Here is a 21,102-nt window from a genome sequence, read left to right on the forward strand (position 1 = left end):
GATCCAGCTGAGAAATTAATTGCAGCTCTGGATAATAGAGGATTTAGGTTTCGAATAGATAAAAAGTGAAGAAGGTTGATTTATTGAAAAAAACATTTTCTGTATTTTTTTCTTCTAATTAATTACAAATTGTTGATTAAACCATCTCCAGTCAAGTGGTGTTAAGACGAAGAGCATGATCAGCACATACAAGCTTGATTTGTTATTTGTCTCTCTTAATTCCCTAAGGATGTATTTATGTGTTTGTATTGTTGGCTGCTTGTTGTCTGTCTGAAACTCTGTTACTTGTGTTTCTGCTTGTTTTGTCTGAGACACTCTTGAAAAAGAGATTTTTAATCTCAGTGGGGTTTTTTTCCTGGTTAAATAAAGTTTTAAAAATTATAAGCCATTTGTCAGAGAACCAGCTTTAAACCTTTATCTCTTTGCATAAGATTGTATGCAATTGACCCTTAAGTTAGCAATAAATTGAGGTTCTGTAACATTTTATTATATATTGAAGGGGAAAAGCTGCTTACTCTATCTGTAAGTGGAACAATGACATGAACATAACTGATAGGATTATTAGGCTATATAAGTTAGTTTTCTTCTTTTAACTGAATACTGATCTGTCCCACTTTATTATTAGATAGAAGTTACACTTAATAACTGAGTAAAGCAAATTATTTGAGGAAACAAATGGAAAAAAGTTGATGCATCATTCTAGCAATTAAAAATAGATTTTAATAATAAATGATTAGACTAATATAGTGCTTTTCTGAATAGCTGTAGTTTAACTAAACATAGTACCGAGACACTAATTAACATATCTTGTTGACTGTGATGCTTTAATTAAAAAGCGCAACACAAATCTTTGTTTACACAAATGTCTTCCTATGATTTCTATCAAGTGTTGCATGTGTCTGCAGGTTGTTACCATGTCAACCAGAAGTGTATTTAGGGTGGTGATAATGACAACAGCACCATTAGAAGTGAAATCTACATTGACCAACTTTATTTATTTTTACAGTCAGACAAAAAGTGTAACTGGAGAAAATAGAAATTCTGTTACAACATAATTATAACCTATGAAACATGTTTACACGGTCACAAAAATGAACCCAGTGAGAGCTCAACTTGAAGCTTTAGGTTTGCATAAAAGTTCCCGTTTGCATATAAACCACAGCCTCACTGTTTCCTGTTGTTCCTCCTCTGCTGACCTGTGGACAGCTGTCAATCACACCTCCTGCAGGAGCCTCACTCCCTGCTCACCCTGTATTCAAAACCAAAACCTCTTTTTTTTTGTCACATTTTCTGTTGTTACTACAAATATCAAGTACTTGGGAGTGTTCAAATTCCACTCTGAACAAACAAAAAGACCTTTTAATAAACAACCATTTACAATATTTATAAAAACAGAACCATTTTCCACACAGATCAACCATCCAATAGTAAATGAAGTATTCTCAAGGTCTCCCCAGAATCGATAAATTGATGGCTTTTTTATCAAATGCATAGACGACGTCTCTATGGGAGATGAATTCACGGAATCTGAACTAAAATATACACATACTAAAACAAATCTGCAAACAAGGAAACATGAAAATAAATTGATAATGAGGTGGATTTCAAAAAAGTCAAAAACAAAATTTCAGTAGCTTGACTGGCAGGTGTAACACAGAGCCACATCAGTAGAAATTGTTCTCACTACAGTTTCTACACCTAGAAATCACAGATTTAAATTGCTACATATCTAATATAATGTGAGAGAAGTGCACGTTCACACTCTATCTGATAGGAGGAAAGGGGGGGAAATGAGTGCTACTCAATGTCAGGAATAAACAGGAAACGTGTTTCATCGTAAACTTCACTGACTGGTTACGTGATGACCACTAATCTGGGTCTTTTTCTCTGGACTTTAGTTTTGGCAAAATATAAATTTATGTTCCATGAGCAGATGTTCAGTCACATAAACCATGGCTCCAACCTTTAGTTTGATGTCAGCGTTTAATGTCACCATGGTATAAAAAAAAAAAGAAGACGATTTGTTGCTGTCTTAGTTGTTGTTGGTTTTCATTAAATTTTATCATTTGAAGTTTTAGACTTGGCGTGAGCAGTAACCTGAATCAGATCCAATTCTGTTTGGAACAGAGGATAGAAAATGGTTAACACACCTAAGATGCTCCCTGTTGTAAATGTGTGTGAGTATAAGAGAATAAACTGATCAGACATTGTTCTCCAGTACGATGAGTAACTATTCGAACTGTTCCTGGTGAAATATGTTTGGGTTTCATCCTTTTTCTTTTAGTAAAGCCCCGATCAAAAAGACAGTTTTTAGGGCTCTACCTGCAGAAAATCACCTCAAGAATGTTTCAACAGAATGCAACGTGATTGGCCATCTATCGCAGAAGCCACACCCCATACCGGCTGTGGCGCTGTGAAGGCAGTCATTGATGAGGTTACAGTTTAAATGCATTAGTATGACTCATTTGAATTTCGAAGAGGATTGTTGGTATTTTACAACTTAGTTAAATCAAATGAAGTCGTTAAAGGTGGCATATGAAGACGATATCTTTTTAAAGGTACAGTTACAAGAGCTGTTGTTTTTAAAAGATACTTAGCCCCTGGTTTGATGTCAATCGTAGGGCAGGTTTTGCAGTATTTGCATGAAAAGTACATCATGTCAGGATATCTGGTCCATCTGTAGTCACACTCATGTTTAGAGGATATATTTTAGTTGAGTTCAAGTTAATCCATCTTAAGATCACAACTTCCAGTGTGAGAATCCTGACAGCTCCAGTGCATCCTGTTTCGCCTTATGTGAGTGGGATGATGAGCTAGCAGTTATAAAGCCTGGATTCTGCTCAGATCGATCTGTCATTAAACCATTTCACTGTTTGAAAACAGTGAAAGTGAAAAAGGGTTCTGCACCATTTCGAAAAACTGACAGAACTCTTTAATCTCAATTTAACAAATGACAACTAAAATCAGTCTTATAAATAGAAATGTAATAATACTGAAGTGCACTGTTGCATCGTGTGAATGTTGAGAATAACTACAGTACTAATCCTGAAAAAGAACGTTTATCGGCCCGTAAATCAAAGCTTATATTTGGAATCATCTGATGTTTTTTTTTCTGGTGGCATCCTGAGGTTTAGTCTTTCCCTAAATCTCACCTGCATCCCCTCAAAGTCGTCGGTATCCGTGTGTCTTCAACCATTATGTTGAACTCTTGTTCATGTGAATGTAGCTTCACATTTCAATTTTTAACCCACGCTGCCCTCCTCAACCCCAATCTTCATTTATACAATAAACTCAAACAACCTCATTTAAAAGAAACATATCTTATTATGTGTTTATGAGTCCAACATATCTACAGTCTTAACAAACAAAAAGCATGCGCGACACTTCAAACTAAACAACCATATAACAAAATAAGGGTCCACCTCATTGTTTTGCATATGTTGTGCATTATCCAGTAAAGCCTGTGTTCTTTCAGGAGTTATGGCTGATTCCTTCCAAGAACAGACATCATGCAGGCTGGAAGCCAACAGGAACGCAACGTGAACCTTCACGTTCCTTTATGAAGAGACCCTGAGGAGGAAGAGGAGCGGCTGTTCACCTGCGGGAGGCAAGTGAGAGGCACACCGGTTAGATTTCACCCAACAAAACTGAGAGGGAGGAAGTGTTCGAGTGAGTTAATCGTGGAAATGCATTTGAAATATGAACATTTCTCTTCAAAATCGAAAAAACCTCCCGAAGGAGACGTCAGTATTTATTGAGAAACACATTTGAATCAGCTTATTGTAGCTTTGATTTGTAACTGTAAGTGATTGTACAAAATAAAACCAGTTTTCTACATCATAAACAATGTGACATATCGTGAAAATAAAAGTGCATTAATTATTAGTCAGATGTTAGCTGATATATTTGAAAAAACCAGTGCACTTGCCATCATCACATGAGGGCAAGGTGACTACATTTAAGGTTGTGACAATGGCTTCCAGGCTCTGCAGTTTATATCCCAGTTACTAATTTTTGTGGTTACCATGACAGCCCAACCTGCAGTACAGAGTCTCACTAATCTAACTAACTAGTGAATCTGCTAATTAATACAACAGTGAAACGTGTGCTATCTTGATGTAAAGGCTTAAGTCCAAATGATATATAGTGTGTGTATATATATATATATATATATATATATATATATATATATATATATATATATATATTCAATATTTTGTTCATCGATTATGTGAATAGAGATGTCCAAGGACTTTTTTTTTTTTTTTTTTTACATTCCACACGCAGTGCAATCCATAATATCTGATTTGTTATCCCTCACTCCTTCAGACTGAGAGCATATCTTTGGTTTTTAACAAGTTGCCCACGTATTACTCCGGGGGAAAGAGGAGAATGCTCGAACAGTTGTAGGTAGCATCAGGGTAGGCCTGACTGACAGGCTGATGACACACCATATGGAGATGCTTGGTGAGTTTTACCCTGAGGGGGACAACAATGTTTTTTTATCATGCGTTTGCCTCATCCTGTCAGCCCCTCTTACCAAAATGAGAAGGAAGAGACAGCTAGGTTCAGGAAGTAGACAGCTAACGCACGCAAACACATGATAATAAGCAGACACACGTGCACGGAAATGAGGGACAGTAAGACTTGAGAGCGAGCACACACAGCTGGTGTAACCACACTGTACAAACGTTTGTGCTTTTCTTAATTTTCAAGAGTTAAATACCAGAAAAGGTCTCAATCTGCATTGTACCTGTTTTCTATCCTCTATCTTTATAATTTGATGCACACTCACTTCCTTTCTTCTCCCTGTAAACCCCTTTTCACGTATCTCTTAAGATGTCATATGAATCAAGTTTGGCTGCATGATTCTCAATTTATATTCTTCTAATAATCAAAAAGAGTGTCTGCAGCAGAGCATACAAACCTGTTTGGAAACTTCCGAAGACGAATGGACCTCTTTTCCATAATTTCCATTTAACTGCAACATTACTGTAAATGAAAGTATAAAAACATCATTTATACGTTTATTTTTCCCATATCGCTTTATATCGTCATCATGTTATTTAATAACAAGTATCACTCATTCTTAAGTTGAAAACATCAGACGTGGTGCATTATTTCATTTCAATGTTCATTCTAGCCTCCATCTTCAAGAACTCAGGATACAGTAATCAATCTGCACATGTATGGTACATCGATGTCAAATAGAATCTCTTTCTCACCTTGAGGATCAATCCTGGGGTCAACAAACCCCCAGTGCTGGTAAAGAGCAGCCAGATCATGGGGATTGTAGTTCTTCAGGACACTCAAAATATCAATGTCCATTGGCATTTCTCCTGCTGCTTCATTCTTTCCCTGAGCGAAACGGAGAGGTTCTAAATATGCTTTGTGACCCCATATGTTCATGGCAGCCCACAGATCTGGACCCTTAGCACCTGAAGACGAGTCACATGACTGCCTGCGAGGATGTGGTCTATCTGGGGCAGTATTGGAGGAAGTCCCACCGTGGTTTCTGGCCAACATAAAACCTAAACCTTCTTGTGGAAAGTTTGCTTCCACTGCGGCTCTGTGGCCTTTGTGTTTGGGGCTGCTTGTAGGCTGGACGCTGTGGGAACTCTTGCTGTGCACAGTACTGCTGGATGACTTAGCTTGGGAGCTTTTACTTCCCCCTTCAACCCCCCGGTTATGTTCACCAGACTTCTTTTGCGGTAGGAGTCCCACCCTCCCACTCGACTGTGACCCATCTGAAGAGCGAGAATCCTTCGACTTGGATTTAGGGACACCTGATTGGGTCTTGGGGGTGGAGTTTTTGCTGTTGGTTGTAGTTGTGACACCTGGAGGTTGTGTGCGCTGTGTTTTTGGAGCTGGTAAAGTCGGGCAGTCCTTGCCTTCGAGGAATGGCGGAGGCCCTGTGCGTCTCCAGGGGGTCGCCCCGGCCTTTAAACTCTTTGGGCTGTTAGTGCAGGGTGCCCACTTGGGTGCAACGGCGCTGCCGCCGTCAACCTTGTGTGACACCCGCTGATGGATCCAAAGCACCTCTGGATAGGTGCTAGTGTGGGAACAGTACGGGCACTGATGTCTCAGCAAGCCCTCTGTTTTCAACGTGTGATTAACAGCTCCATCTTCATTTACTGGTAGTGACGACAGATTAAGAAGATTTCCAGCATCAGTTGTAGTTTGTCCCTGACCTTTGACCTCAGTGCCATTAGACTTTTCTGTTTTAATGTCCTGGACAGGCGGACATGTGTAAGGATTCCAGTATGGCTGACTGAGCAAAGCGCTCCTATTTCTGAGGTAGTCCATGTATCTCGAGGCTTTGGAGCTACTTTGGCTAATGTTATCCAACATGGTGCCGTGTTTGCTGTAGGGAACCAGGAGGTCCTGGTGCTGAACGAGCAGGTGAGACCTGAGTAGTGAGGCGTCGACCGTGTGGAAATCACAGTACTCACAGAAGAATGGTTTTTTATCTGTAAGAAAAAAGACAACAACGTAAAGGACACGCGTAGCATTTAAGCGGCTCTGATATTTTTCCCTCAAAGAAGCAACTCTAAGTCTAGTTGAATAAATTCACTCAGCTCAAGGTGTAACACATGTTGCCTGCCACAAAAGCAGGATTACTCTACCACTGGAAAAAAAAAGTCACAGACTGATTGACTCTCTGTACAGCTGATTCACGTGTCCAATTACAGAACATTCAGAGAATCTACAGAATTGTGTCTTTCAAAACCAAAATGACTTTGGTTATTACTTCATATTGTGTGTTCAGGATTATCAGTCAACAACATACTTATTTACAAATGAAAAGTAATTTGTAATGAAGAATCTAAGTTCCACATAAAATCTTTGAAAACCTTCACTATTGTGCATTTTGATTCTCTTTGGTGTGTAAATTAGTGCAGCACAGTCGCTATAATAGATGATAGTCACTAGAGGTCTCCCTTTTCCACATTTTAATGTTACACACTACAATTCAGAGTTCTTCAAATACTGAATTTGAACATAGAATACCTTTTATTACCCCAGAATATTGTCAGAACGAGACATTTTAACAGAAAGGGTCCAATACAAAGGAACTGAATTCCCATGAATTCTCCACTAGTCCATATTGCAGCACAGATACTGTGATATGATATGTATGGCTTACCCTCCTGGTCTTGGCTTCTGATGCTGTTGGTCTGTTTAGCTGTGAAGTGTGCATCTTTCTTGGCCTGCAGCGCCTCATAAAAGGCATGACCCAGTCCATTCAACAGTATGCGGTCCTTCTGGCAAACTCTCTTGTCCCCTCCTTTAGCGTGAGCCGAGCTGTTTGTTTGATGGAGGCCTGTATCGCCCTTCATCTTCTTAATTTTGGAGTTAGGAGGGTCGATTTGCTTCCTCTTCTTCTCTTGCTTCAGGGGTACGTATTCCCCCTTTTCTGTGTCGTATGCCACCTCCGCATCTGCAAGCCTCTCCTCCCATCCGAGACATTTCTCGGTGACCTCCACAAGTCTTCCCTTTGTGGCCAGCTGCCACGATTGGTAGCTACAAATCGGATCCAGCTCTGGAATTCGCCCACCTAGACTTTTCTCCTCCGGATTTTCAACACTTTGTCCAACACATGTGAGGTTCAGGCTTTTCAAAAAATGCCTCTTAGCGTCATGTGGTTCATGGGCGTCAGCGTCTTCCTGTGCTGGATTTTGTGCCAGAGCGCGGCTGTGGTTCAGTTTATGTAGCTTTTCGTGAGTTCGCAATGTCTTTCGGTCAGGGAAGAAGTTACCACAGCCAGCACAGAGCTCATAGAGGCACTCTTCATTTATGAGCGTTGCCGGATCTTGAGGAACTCCATTGATAGTGGCCGGGGGGTCATTGCTTTTGCCGCCTTTCAGCTGGGCTTTGACTCGGTGAATGCGCATATGACTTTGAAGGAACCATGCTTGGCGGAAACGACGACCACAAATTCGACAACCGTGATCTTGGGAGCTACGGTGCCTCTTCATGTGTGATTTAAGGAGCAGTACCTGAGGGAAAACCTGGCCACAAATGGTGCAGGAACAGGACTCATCGTCAGCGCCAGAACTGCCTTTACCCTTGGCTTTCTTCTTGGTTTCTTTCTTCTTTAACTTCCCATTGACCTTATGAGCAGGTGTGCTGACGATTTCAGGAGGCTCTGGTGTCTCTCTGCTGTCTTTCTGCTCTTGTTCTATTTCCCCCTCCTTGTCACTGAGGTTCTGGCTGAACAGACCCAGTTTGTGGCTACGAATGTGGGCCTTCAGACTTCCCTTCTGCGCTGTCCTGTGCTCACAGTACGGGCACTTGTACGGCTTCTCGAGCGTGTGTCTTCTCATATGCTGGGACAACGAGCTGAGGAGAGGGAAGCTGCGGCCGCACACCCCACACGTGTGGCCAGAGGTTGCATCTTCCTCGGTTTCTTTCTTTATGCCGGCTTTGGGTTTTTGAGAGATCTCCTCCCTCTCTTCTGTTTCCATTACTCTTCCTGGAGCAACGCTATGTATGTAATGAATCCTTTAACCATACAACCAAGTTTCTCTTCAAAGAGTTAACAAGTTCTGAGAAGGATCATCAAACTCTTGGTGAACATCTCTGCTTCAGTGTCAACTTGTCTTCATCCAGTCAGAATGTTTTGGAAACCTGAAAACAGAAGAAGAAATCAAAATAAGCTATTCTGTCACAATAAATAACATAAAACAAGCAGAGACACACATTATTCCCAGCATTAAGTTATTTCTTTTAGATATTAAATTATTCCAAGAAGCTGCCATTTATACAGCAGAACTTCTTTTTTATGATTATGACTCCTCTTACTGCCAAAGCACAGACAGCATGGGAAGGTAAGATGATACAAAATAAGATCATATACATGGCGTCCCCTTGTTTTCCTCTCTCTTAGAAAACGTCATAACAAAGCATACGACTCAAGAAGCACTCGGCACAAATCGTGCAAATCAAGTTCTTCTTCTTCAAAAAAAAAAAGAGCTCGTTTTAACAATAAAAACCAGCAGGACAAAAGAAATCACCCAAAAACAACATGTTCTGAAGAATGAAGTCAGCAAAAATGAACAATCCTCAATGCAACAAGTACCACAAGATGAGATTGTTTTTGGTACGGGAGAGGCTGTGAGCAGGGGGACACAAAATCGGCTTTAAACTAAACATACAAGTGTTATAGGTTTGTTGTTTTTTTTAGGCTTCCTGACAAATTTTACACTCAAAATAATGACTTAAAATATTCAATCTGTAGAGATTTGTGATAATTAAATTATTAGATGGTGTTAATTCACTGAAAGCAAACTAATTTACATTTAAAAGTAGTAATGTGACATGAAATCACATGTTTGCCGACATAGGTAAAAGACGAGTGGGACTGTGTCACTCAGGATGTTTTAAAAAAAAAAACCATGCGCTTAGAGAAACATCCCTCGGAGGTCATTAGCATCACACAGATTTTAGAATAACCTTCGCCCTTAGTGTATGAGCGACGCCTGTCTGTGCGTATTAGAGCACGACCCAGTGTCTTAACATGCGTGTGCGTGTCTGCCCTTTGGTTGCCTATGCCTAAATTGAGTGTGTTAGGTGGAGCATGAAGAGATGTATTCATTCCTGGCCAACCAGGATGAACCCTGAGGGGCGGCCCTCTCTAATTCACGATCAATTATCCATTACCAACAAACTTCATGTTTCGAAGCTCACAGACACGGCCGTGATTCTGTGCTGGAACACGCTGTGGGGTTGTGACATTTTTTTTGGTCAATTTTTAATGGATCAGTTAAAGTAGTGTGAGAAATCATGAGTGTGAGGCAAACTACCTCAGCAGCCTTGGGAGATCAATTTGAGGTCCAAGACTCTCAGAAAAAAAAATCTTGCAGAAAGAGAACGCTGGATTATGCGGCACATGCTTGTGTGTAAACATGATTCCTCAGGCAAACATGGCTGTGTGTTAGATGCTAACAGTGAAAGAAAGTAGTCTGTGGTGAATAGCCAGCCAGGCGGTCAAAAGAAAAACCTGCTATTGTGTTGGCCGCACCAGAACTGTCACATCGCTTCATGTCTGGCCCTCCACCCCTCATTGGGGGGTCGAGGGAGGTATTGTTAAAGCAAAGAGGCCTGGGCCTACACATCACTGTCTTCTCATACATGTCTGGGCAGAGAGGCAGGACAAAAGACCACTCCAGTTTGTCTTGTCAGTGAGAAAACGTACACACATTAAAGCTAGAAAAACAGGCTCACGAGCTCGATTTTCAGGGGATGAGGTGCGTCTAATTATGTGTCTGCATCCACGGTCACATCTGTCTACATGCGAGCGTGCTTTGCATGCATGGGGTCATGTGTGCTGATCCGCTCATGCTGTATTGGGTGTTGTTTCTGGGATATGGGAGGAGTTTAGTTTAGGGGGGGGGGGGGGGTGTCGGACTAGCAGGTGTTTGGAAGGCAGACGCCACCAGATTAGTGCATGGGCAATGTGGCACACTGTCTCTAAGAGAGGGGGAGGATGTGCAGGAGAAACTGGAGGGTGGCAATTAAGGGGTTAAGGTTAAGGTGAACGTAATGAGTTAACACAATGGGGATAAAGTCAGAGAGCTCAGGGCAACAGATGGGAATAAACGGGCCATCGGTGTGGGGTTAGGCGCCTCTACAGTACGAGCTTATGCCTTTGTTAAAGCAGCCTATGTGCTTAGTGTGAGCTATATCTTTACATCTGCAATATCCTACTTTTGTGCAATTACACAAGAAAATGTAGTGTATTTCTGTTTGATTCAAAAATGGATCGTATGAAATTACCGAATCCCTCTTACTGTTCTCCTTCCCCATCTCTGTTTTGTCTCTATTTTTCCACCTCCTCTGTTTTCATCCCACATTAATGAAAAGCCCTTTGGAGGATAAAGTAATGCAGATAGCCAAACATGTTGCTCCAGGGTTTAATTCATTTCTTTTAGAATCCCTCGCTCCCTTTTTCTCTCCCTTTTCTTTGGCAGATGAATAGGCATGTCCAGTCAGCTGTCCTCGCATTGATTCATCCTGACGTCCCAACCAGCTCAGCACAAACTCCCTATGGTCAGGGCACTGATGCTGAGTGCTGTGATGTGTGTGCGTGCGTGCATGTGTACTCGCATGAAAATATCCACTGTCTGCGTGTGCTGGGTTGTTGCATTGAAACGCTGGGTGTAAATTTCTGCCAGGATCTGGAAATAGCATTTTTTTCCCGAATTGACTTTGCAAGATACAGAAGCATCTATCAAACAAAAATACCTCAATACCTGCTTTAAAAAATAATTTTAAAAAAACATGAATAACATTTACTCATCGCCTTATTCTGCAATTGTAAAAGCAATCATGTGCAATACAAATGATAAATGTGCATGTAGGTATGCCTGTCTGTGTGTGTGTGTGTGTGTGTGTGTGTGTGTGTGTGTGTGTGTGTTTGTGTTTGTGTGCTGCAATCATCCAAATATTCTCAACAACCAACAACAAGCCTGTGCCAACATACCCCTGACTGGAGATAGCATGTGACTGTCCTTATGCTAGTGTTCAGAGCCATAGTCACTCTCTAAGCCCCAGCTTGCATCTACTGTTATGTGTCCAGTAATCCTGTCTGTTTCCAATCACTGCAAACACATCGCACAAAAATCAAATCACTGTTAGTTGTTTTTTTTTTTTTTTGTTCAGCTGTGTATGCGCTATAAGATGGATTTTCAGAAATGCATTAAGTATGCAGTTGCTGTAGGCTGTGTTCCAACTACAAACCATTCACTGCATATTTAGGGCAGTCGCTGAAAAAAGGACTACAATTCCTATAATTAGTGCAACATGCAGCAGGTTGTGTCAGTCATCCTTCGACGACTTTTCTAACATACGTATGCAAGAAAATATCTGCATGAGATCCTGCACTCGCTTTAAGGTGTGCAGGTTATCAGAGTGATGATTTATACTGACAGATTTGGTTGCATGGAAACAGCTGATTTTACAAAGACAATATTATTCAAGTAAACAAGGTAAATTCCCAAAAAAAGGAAAAGATTGCTTTTAGGCGCCTCAAAAATTGAAGTAAATGCCTGACATCAATCATTACTGACCCTAAAGGACCAATATCACCTGAACATTTCTCTGAGATGATCATTTCACCTCTTCATGAGGTCTTACTGGAAGTCACTCTCTTCATGAAATAAAAGCCAGGTCAGTGATATTGAACACAGATACAGTGATGTTCCAGTATAGAAGGGAAAAGAGGTATCTTAGTTGTTTTTTTTGGAGGAAGTGGGCAGAAACGACTTCTCTGCTGATTCACGGCTGATGCTATGAGGATGACTCCTTCAAGATGTCTGGGAGTCGTCATTGCAGGTACTTGCATGGCATGACATGTTAAATGGCTAACAAACATGAGTCAGTCAAAAATGTTGATATATTATATTATAGATTGAATTTAACTATCAATAAATTTGATAGTCAAAAAAGACTATCAAACATGAGACCTCAATGTTGCACATGCGCAAAATTAGCCCGAATTTAAAGTTTATGAAAATAATTAGCTAAGCCTTATTAGCACAAGAGAATAAAAGTAATTTTGTCTAATTGTGAGGGTTTTCTGTGAGGTTTATCCTCTGTGGATCTGTCTTTTCCATCACTGAATTATTTTTGTGCACTAATCATTTTTTGTTGCCTTTTCCTGGTCAAGAAGATGAGGCGCTTGTGACAATAATACATTCAAGAAAAAATGAAGAGGCTCATCTCACTCTCTTCCAGCACCCTGTGACTACAAAACAACCGTCTTAGAACAAGGGTGCAGTGATGTCAACACTACTTCAAGGCAGAGCAGGTCATTTTCTCTGGATACACAAACACGCAAAAACTTCGACCAATGTCGGCACTCAATACAAGTTTTACGAACCAATCATGCCTCCCTGTCTCCCTGCATGCAGCAGCCCACACTCGAGCTGAAATCTGCTTCTAAACCAATGGCACTAGTGCATTTAAGTGAGGGGCGTGGCGTTTGAGGGAGCACAGAGGGGAGGGAGTGGGTGAAGACAGAGCACGGAGGGCATGCTACTTTCAAAATCATGCTAGTTTTGGTACATTATCAACCCTGCCTTTAAATACTTCATGTACTTGGGGGGTGGACGGTGCACGCCTCCCCATGTATAGAAGATATAGTCGAATCCAGTCTGTGGTTCCTTTCCCCCTTTGTCAATTCCCACTCTCTCTCCCTGATTTCCGTCTCTGTCCACTGTCCAATCTCACCATAAAGGTAAAATAACGCCCCAAAAATAAATCTAAAAAAAAAAAAAAAAACTAAATGTACTTAGCTATTTATTGTACCTATTACTATACCGTGATATTAAATTGTATACATTGGCAAGATCCTGGCCACACGACTTGTCAATATAAAGGAGTATGGTTCAGTGTAATGCATAATATGGCTACGCTTTAGGTAAGGTGATATGGTAGTTTTTAAACCACCATTTAAAACAAAAAAAACATCATTCTTGCACTGAATTCCATTTTATTTTTGTTTTTTCAAGGTAAAATAGAACATCCCATGTATCTCATCCCATGTGTCATACTGCCTTTTAAATTTAATCCAGCTACTCGAGCCACCTCGCGCACTCCAAAAATATGCTTGTTAGGTAAACTGATGACTCTAAATTGCCTGTAGCTGTTTGTCTCTGTATGTCAGCCCTGCGATTGACTGACTAGTTCAGGCTGTACCGTGTATCACGGCAGTACCAATTAATCAGCCAGCCGATATTAGCATATCCAGTGACTATCGGTTTCGGCTAATTTTATCATAGACATGCACTAAAATTACTTTTTTTTTTTCACCAGTCAAAAAGTCATTTAATTTGTATCATTGTATAACACTAGCAGCTATTTTTACTTTCTAGTATGACCATCTTTTCCTAATAATATATCTTTTCCAAAAGTGTTTGATAGTGTGCATTTGAGGGATCAACACAACAAATGGGGTATGTTATTTATCTTTCACTACAGATTGAACGTCGCTCTAAGAAAGATATCGGCCGATACATTCGTGTCTGACTTTACTGTCTCCCTAATATCAATATCAGTATCTGCCACAAAAATCCCACATCTACCGGGCCCTACCCTGTGAAGCTGGGCTGTTAATCGTGTTTCACTTTAATCTCGAAGTTGGCTTCCCATGTTCATGAAAACAAGATGAAGCGAAAACTGTGCTGCACTCGTTTTGTCTCTCGTTTTTTCAAGTGTTAAGAGTATTTAAGTAAAATTATTGCATCTGATGTTGATGTTGTAAAATCAGTGAGTGTTTAATAATAATGATATTGATATACAGCAAAAATAATTGTGACTACAATTTGCCATAATGGAGCAGCTGTAGTAAAGTGCCTCTCGCCCTCCTGCGAAATGTTTACAGATATTGGATGGATTCACATAGATATATTTTACACTCTCACACAACCCAAATAAAAAAATATCCAAGTTAGTCAATACCCATAATATGATTACAATCTGACACACATTAAAGCAGGTATAACATGGGCATAAGTCAAAGACAGCATTTAACAAACACCGTTCCTGGAGTGACTTAATTGCATGAAAGACAGTGGAGCAGCCACAGCACTGTGGGCGAACAGCCTAATGTACCTAAGAGATTAGACAGCCATGAGCTCAACAGTCACAAGCACGGACAAACTTACGCCCATTGGAGCCCATCCCCCTCCTTGTCAAACACTCCACTCAGTTACACAACATATACCGGGATTACTCTTCATAGCAGGAGATGAGCTGCTCCATGAGTGGCTTTTTTTTTATTATTATCATGGATGCCCCTTAGTGCTGTGAAGCAAACGAGGGGAAGGGGAATTGACAGAGAGGAAATATTTTTGACTTGGATCTCACCCATATGTTGTAATGATATGAAAGGTCTTGTGCAAACTCAAATGTAGACAACTGAGCACCACCACTAATAAACGATGGAGATGTACAATTCCTGGAGACGTATTTAAATGACTCTTCAATCATCAAAATGCATTTATCTGTTGTGCTAGGTTTGAGAATCCTCCAAAGGCCCACTCTCTTTTCAGTCTGGATTGGCTAGTATGGGAGACACTGGTGTATAATCTGCTAGCATTAACTTGCTCTCTAAAAAAAGCACTCTCGACAGGGATTAGATTATCATGGCAAGGTCAGCTCAGACTTGTTCTGCCTGCCTCCCTTTATGTCTCTTTATCACTCTGCTTTCTGTTGTTAGCTTGATCAGCATTCCCATCATCTTTCCATCCACCTGCTTTCACCTCTGTGAGGTGCAACTTCAACACAGCCGAGCCGCTGCTTTAACTTCACTTAAATCAAGATTAAATTGCCAACTCAAAAGACAAAATCAGAGATTAACACAGATTACATGTAGGATACAATGGGGGTTTTTTTCTCCTTGCACACAAAACTTCATATTTCAATGATTTAAATTTGACCTCACCCATGCTGTGTTTGTTAGTTTAGGGTTGGGTCAGATCAGATTAAGAAGCATTGTTGCTCATGTTTTGGTGTGGCCGGTTATTACTTCAAGGAGATGCAGTAAATTAGAAATTAATAAAATATAACAAAAATTTAATAAAAATCTTTAAACACGACAAGTTAATCATTAGATCTTCCAAACATTGAGAAACACGGATAAATTGCTTTGATCAACTGAGCCCAATTTTTTTTTTAAATCTTACTAAGCGTCCAAAAAACAGTTTTCACTGATTACACTAATCACAGTGTAGTACGAAAACTTGACACGTCATCATTTCCAAAAGGCTTTAACAAACACACTCAACAAGTCATGGCAAAATTCTGACAACTGATGTTAACTGCATTTGACTTATCACTAAATCAAGTCACTAATAAATTGGCTTTAGCCACGTTCCTAAATGTAATACTTGATTTTTTATATGTGAAATACGAAGTGAGCCTTCAGATTAACATACCGCAGAATCTCCAGGTAAGAGTGGGCTGTCTGAGAAAAGGTTTGCTTGTTGGTGATTTCTCTATTTTATTCATTCATAAGATCAAACTTCTGCAAAGACTGAAATAATGTTGATTTGTAGTTCTTAATGAGGTGTGTAGTTCTCTTCCTTCTGCTATGATTAAAGTAAGGATTGAAGGGTAAGGCGATACCTGCTTAGCGATTTTACCCTGGAGTAAAAGAATGACAGCTGGCAGCAGGGTCTGGATTAGGTTTCCCATTGGGGTATTGCATCTTTTACACCACGGCTTCTTTGGAGTAGAACAGTAACCGGACTCCATCAGACCCATCCAATCTCATCTCCCCCTGTCTCAATGGGGTCGAGCAGAAGGGATCTGTGAACGCCTTACTCATCCCTCCCATCTTCCATCTGGACATTTTGCCTGAGTTCAGACACCCGTTCCTCCACTGGTTACAAAAGCGGCACGACCATTTATTTAGACTTTTAAACTAAAAAAGTCTCTTGTTGCTCACAAAGGAATGCCACACTGCATTTAACAAGTACATGACTTTAACTTTAAAACAACTCTTTTCAGGACTGTTTGAATGATCAACTTTGACAAAAACCAAGTAATAATAATAATATGATTAAATAGGCCATTTAAAAGTCAACACGTTAACAGAAAAGTAAGAATATTTAAATTTGAAAGCAACTCTTGGAAAAAACTAAAATAAAGTATTAAAAAAAGAACATTTAAATTTTTTTTCTGGCTAATTTGATTTTTTTTCTTTTCTTGGCTTTATACAGGAACCAGGTACACGTTCGTCTTTCTTGGGGTTGTATGCATCTGTTTACAATTGCAAATTGAGTAATCAATATTCAGAACCAAAATGTCCAGGAAGCTTGAACCAACGGAACATTGCAACATGGGAGACAGCTAGCATACTCTAACACTACAGTACGTGGTAAACATCATGAGGTAAGATGCACTGTCAGCAACACTCTGCTTAAAAGGTCACAATTGTCTCGAAGCACAACATCATGTTTTCAAACATATCCTTATCCAGTATCGTCAAAGGGCAAGTCAAACTGCTTTGATCGTCAATTTTTACATCTAGAACTTTCTCGTGTGTGTGTGTATTTGTAACTTGGAGACAATATAGCCAAAAAGAACAATAACTTAGTATGGCTGATTTAAAGCATCTGCAACTACTGAAGCTCTGCTGTTGCTTGGGGAATTACGTGGCACTTTTCTTCATGTTGACGTGCTAGCATCACTTCTCAGCATTTTGATCTCCTGACACATGCTTTGGTTTAGCCACTTCACAATGCATCCACAGAAACAACAACAGTTATGACTTTGACCTGTTTTGACCAAATACTGTCTTTGGAGTAGTTCTCTCTGTGAAACCTCGTCACCTTGCAGTCGCTTGCAGGAGTTTTTAAAACTCAAAATGTAATTTATTGGGGCAGATTTTTAGACTCATTTTTATGTTGAGATGAACTTGTTTTTGGACATGCTTTAAACAAAGCCAATCAGTTCAATTTTAAGTTATTCTGTATCAAGTTATTCTGTATCACTTGTACGGGTGATTTTTGTGTAGTAGTTACGCTCCTCATGGGATGTTTTGCACCATTTTTCACTCTCTTACTTGTCACTCTTATTGTATTCCCATTAAAGGTTTGGCACCGTCCACGTGATTGTTTTTCGAATCTTATGCACCCATTTTGGTATGTTTACATTGACTGAGATTAGGAGGACAAAATGTTTCAGCCCATTGTCACACAAGGGGATCTATCTGCCCAAAGTGGAGATGGCCTTAGCCCTCACATCTTCCTGTCTGCTCCCCTCCCCCTTCCAGCAACAAGCCCCTGTCCAGACCCCGGTCTCCTGACCTAATCTGGATGATTAAATCATTTTTCTTTAGCACAAATTTTGTCCCCCCGCTACTCTAGTCTGGTAGTTGTTGCACACCCACCCCTATTGATCGTCATACTGAGGAGATTACCCTAATAGCTGGGATTACCTCCCCACATGTTGGTTGGGGGGAGGGGGGAGCATGGTGCATGTTGTGCATGATGTGCAAGTGTATGGACACAGGGTAGGAGGAATGGAGGAGGAAGAATTAGGCAGTCTTGGCTTGTTTATTGTCTTTGACTTTTAAAACATGAGCGAGCTGCAGCTTCTACAGTATGGAGGTCTGTGGGATGTAATTAAGAGTTTGATTAGCCTACAGAGCAATCCTGAAGTGCTACCAATGATAAGAAGTACTCTGACAACCGCTTTTTTTTGTCAGCAGTGAAGACAATAAACACCCTGAGGACCCACTTGACACAAAAGTCCTCTCACGCTCATTAACTCTACACAAACGCTGAGTTTAAAGGTTGGTGGCATCACCTTGTCAGGCAGTTTTGTAAAGATGGAACAATTAGACAAACTGCAGATTCACATAACTTAAATGATTCAATAATGTGGTAATTCATTTATCATTCTAGGTCTGTTATCGATAGCAAAGATAACAAACGTGATTTGTTTCTGCTTTTAAATGGGAGTTTTTGGAGCTTTCCCTTAAAAATTATCATTGTAAATTGTGTTGTTTTACACTGTTGACCTGACTTTAAAAATGCAATATAAATATGTCAATTTGGGATACATTTTCACTGAATTAGGAGGGAAAAGGAGGGGGAAATGACCACTACTTTCTGAAGACTTGATGATAAATCACTAATTAAAACAAAGAAGTGCAGCCCTCATGTTTAATAACCACCTCTTCACAGCCTTAAACCCTGAAAACAATAAGTAAACCTATCCAGCACTATGCCATCCACATGTTTCACACCAGCTCAGTTGGACACCCCTGATTTGCTCGCTGCTGGTGGTGAGGGGTTTTGTTTATAAATCCCACTGAGGTTAAATCAGCCAGAAATCAAGATGTTTAACCCGCAGAAATGAAGACCGGGAGAAAGAGAGACTGGAGGCCATTCAGACAGAGCAAGAGAGAAAAAGGAATTCCGTTAATCCGCCGCTGATCCGGTACAATGGCAGCCTTGTTGTCTGTCCCGTTCGCGATCATTTACCACAAGTTTGCGTGGTTTGACAATGTGCATTATAAGCAGGTGCACAGCTGTACCAAAACAACATTAATGCCCAACAATTAGGATGGTAATAACGTGGGACGCTCGTGCCAGGGGGACATGGGTTAGTTGCTAGTAGCAGCCTGCTCCCACACAGGACATCTACGACTTTCCGAGTATTTCACTACATTTGACATCCATGTTACCGATTAACTAACTACTGTTTGGTGTTAAAGTTAACTTTTGGACACACAAACTCCTTGGAAGAACACCTACACTTTCAAAAATCGGACTCATCATCCCACTTGTGTTAGTTCACCGTCGTTTAGCTCGACTCTCTTACCTTACAGGGGTGATCGTTGGGCGGCAGGTCGCTCCAGAAGGATTCCCATCAGCAACAACAACAACAACAAAAAAAACTGTGAAGCTTTCAAGAAAATACAAACATTTTGTCGTCTAATCCGTCAGTGGTGGATTGATTGCTCTCTTCTCGGTTAAACTTCACTGTCTCTCAATCACAGCGGTGCACCTGAACCGCAGTAGTCCCCGTCCTCCTCCTCCTCCTCCTCCGCAGCGCAGCAGCAGCAGCAGCAGCCGTCGTAGTTGTTGGGGACATGAGTGACGCGAGAGATAACGTTATTAACGTTAATAACAAGCGCGAGTGATCTCTGCGTGCGCGCGACGCTGCCCCATTCTCTAATGCCACTGCGTGAAACTGTGGTGGGCGCGCGGAACATTTATCTTAGATTAACAATTTGGGATAATGTGTTAGTGTGAACACAAAGGTAAACTTAATCTAACGATGACCCCGTCATTCAAGAGCATTCGACGACGAGAAGCCTTTAAAATAAAAGTTGAATGTTACCCCGTATAAATTGACTATTTATAACCGCATAAAATGGTAGGCTGCTATCAATAGGTATGACTATTTTAGGGGAGCAAGGGTGTTTTACACACTTGACCTTATCAGCAAACCCTGTACTTTAAATTTCCAGTGTCACTGAGGGACAATCCTACCCCTGGTTTAGTGTAATCAGGGGAGGAGCTTTGTTTGTGGACCTTTTCCCCTGTCACTGAATTACATTATAAGTGGCCTCAGCTGTTTAACAACACATTGGACATAGCTTTCAAATAGACCGATAGAACAAACATCTCAGTCTTATGTCAATGTTGCCTATGTTAGACCTCTAAAGCAATTTAGACTAAATGGGTTACCTTCTTCATTGAAGAAAAGAAGAGGGTTGTAATTTTAGGCAACTGTCATCGCACCTCACTTGTACTGTTGCACTTAGGGTTCAGATTCAGTCACAGGCAAAAGGCCACAAGTAGAGTGCAGAAGATAAAGTAGTCACTCAGGCTACTAATAAGAACACTACCTCTCATGTGATAGGCCTATTGTTTTTATACAATATGTTTTACATGCAGTAACAGGTGTTACTTTTGTAACACATCAACACATTCTCATTTGTTGAATTATTAATTTGGAACTGAAAACAGACATAATTCCATGTTAGGTTACTTTTTTCATGATTGATTTGTGTATATGTTTACAGGTTAAAGGTCATGTTTTGTTTTTGAGGATATATGTAATTGCAAAAGTTTCTACCATCAAGAAAATGGCGGTTGCCATAACATATCTTACTGGTGTATAAAAGCCATTATTCAATTCAGGATCTTTATATATTATGTTTTGTCCTTAAATCCTAAAATAATTGAGAACTGACCTGTGTAGACTACTAAAAAACAGAACATTGGCTCATACTGTCCTGTTGTTAGGTCAGACGTTTGTCAACAGAGGGCTCTCTTACACAGGAGAGCTTAAGAAGTGTAGAGGGAGCTGTGGTCTACTCTTTTGATACAGTGAAGTGTTGCTATATCATTAAACAGAGGGGGGCGACAGAGACTTGTTGTCAGTCTTTCTTCACTCCCTTCACTCAAATTGGAAAGGTACAAAGATATTTCCCTGGTGTACAATTTTGGTACATTGAACTCACTGAAAGTACATATCATCCCAGAGTAAGAGTTCCTTTTCAAAAGTAAATATGCCTTGGTAATCCTCATCCAAATATTTGACTTTGTGTCTTTTTAGGCCAGAAACTATAATGAT

The 21,102-nt window shown here is 40.4% G+C and overlaps 1 protein-coding gene across 2 annotated transcripts; it reads right to left on the minus strand.

Moving 5' to 3' along the window:
• Positions 1-969: 969 nt before the first annotated feature.
• On the minus strand, positions 970-19,631 carry LOC306839127 (zinc finger protein 516-like). 2 transcript variants are annotated; one of them, XM_079367638.1, is made up of 5 exons: positions 19,339-19,631; positions 7,148-8,631; positions 5,226-6,470; positions 4,928-4,992; positions 970-3,598 (listed from the first exon to the last, which is right to left on the minus strand). In XM_079367638.1, exons 2-5 carry the CDS (start codon positions 8,466-8,468, stop codon positions 3,548-3,550), a joined length of 2,682 nt encoding a protein of 893 aa, XP_079223764.1. In that variant the 5' UTR covers positions 8,469-8,631; positions 19,339-19,631; the 3' UTR covers positions 970-3,547. The 2 variants fall into 2 exon arrangements, with proteins under 2 accessions (XP_079223764.1, XP_079223765.1); XM_079367639.1 differs by lacking the exon at positions 19,339-19,631 and adding an exon at positions 11,486-11,615.
• Between the last annotated feature and the right edge of the window lie 1,471 nt (positions 19,632-21,102).

The sequence above is a fragment of the Symphodus melops genome, assembly GCF_947650265.1.
Source record: "Symphodus melops genome assembly, chromosome: 18".
In the NCBI taxonomy this organism is placed as follows: Eukaryota; Metazoa; Chordata; class Actinopteri; order Labriformes; family Labridae; genus Symphodus; species Symphodus melops.

Bases quoted from the DNA above. Each gene is read 5' to 3' on its own strand.
- LOC306839127 (XM_079367638.1), bottom strand. From the start codon at position 8,468: ATGGAAACAGAAGAGAGGGAGGAGATCTCTCAAAAACCCAAAGCCGGC. The intron at 6,471-7,147 runs GTAAGCCATACA...TTTTTCTTACAG, and splicing joins CAGAAGCCAAGACCAGGAGG to ATAAAAAACCATTCTTCTGT. The intron at 4,993-5,225 runs GTGAGAAAGAGA...TTTCATTTACAG, and splicing joins CCCCAGGATTGATCCTCAAG to TAATGTTGCAGTTAAATGGA.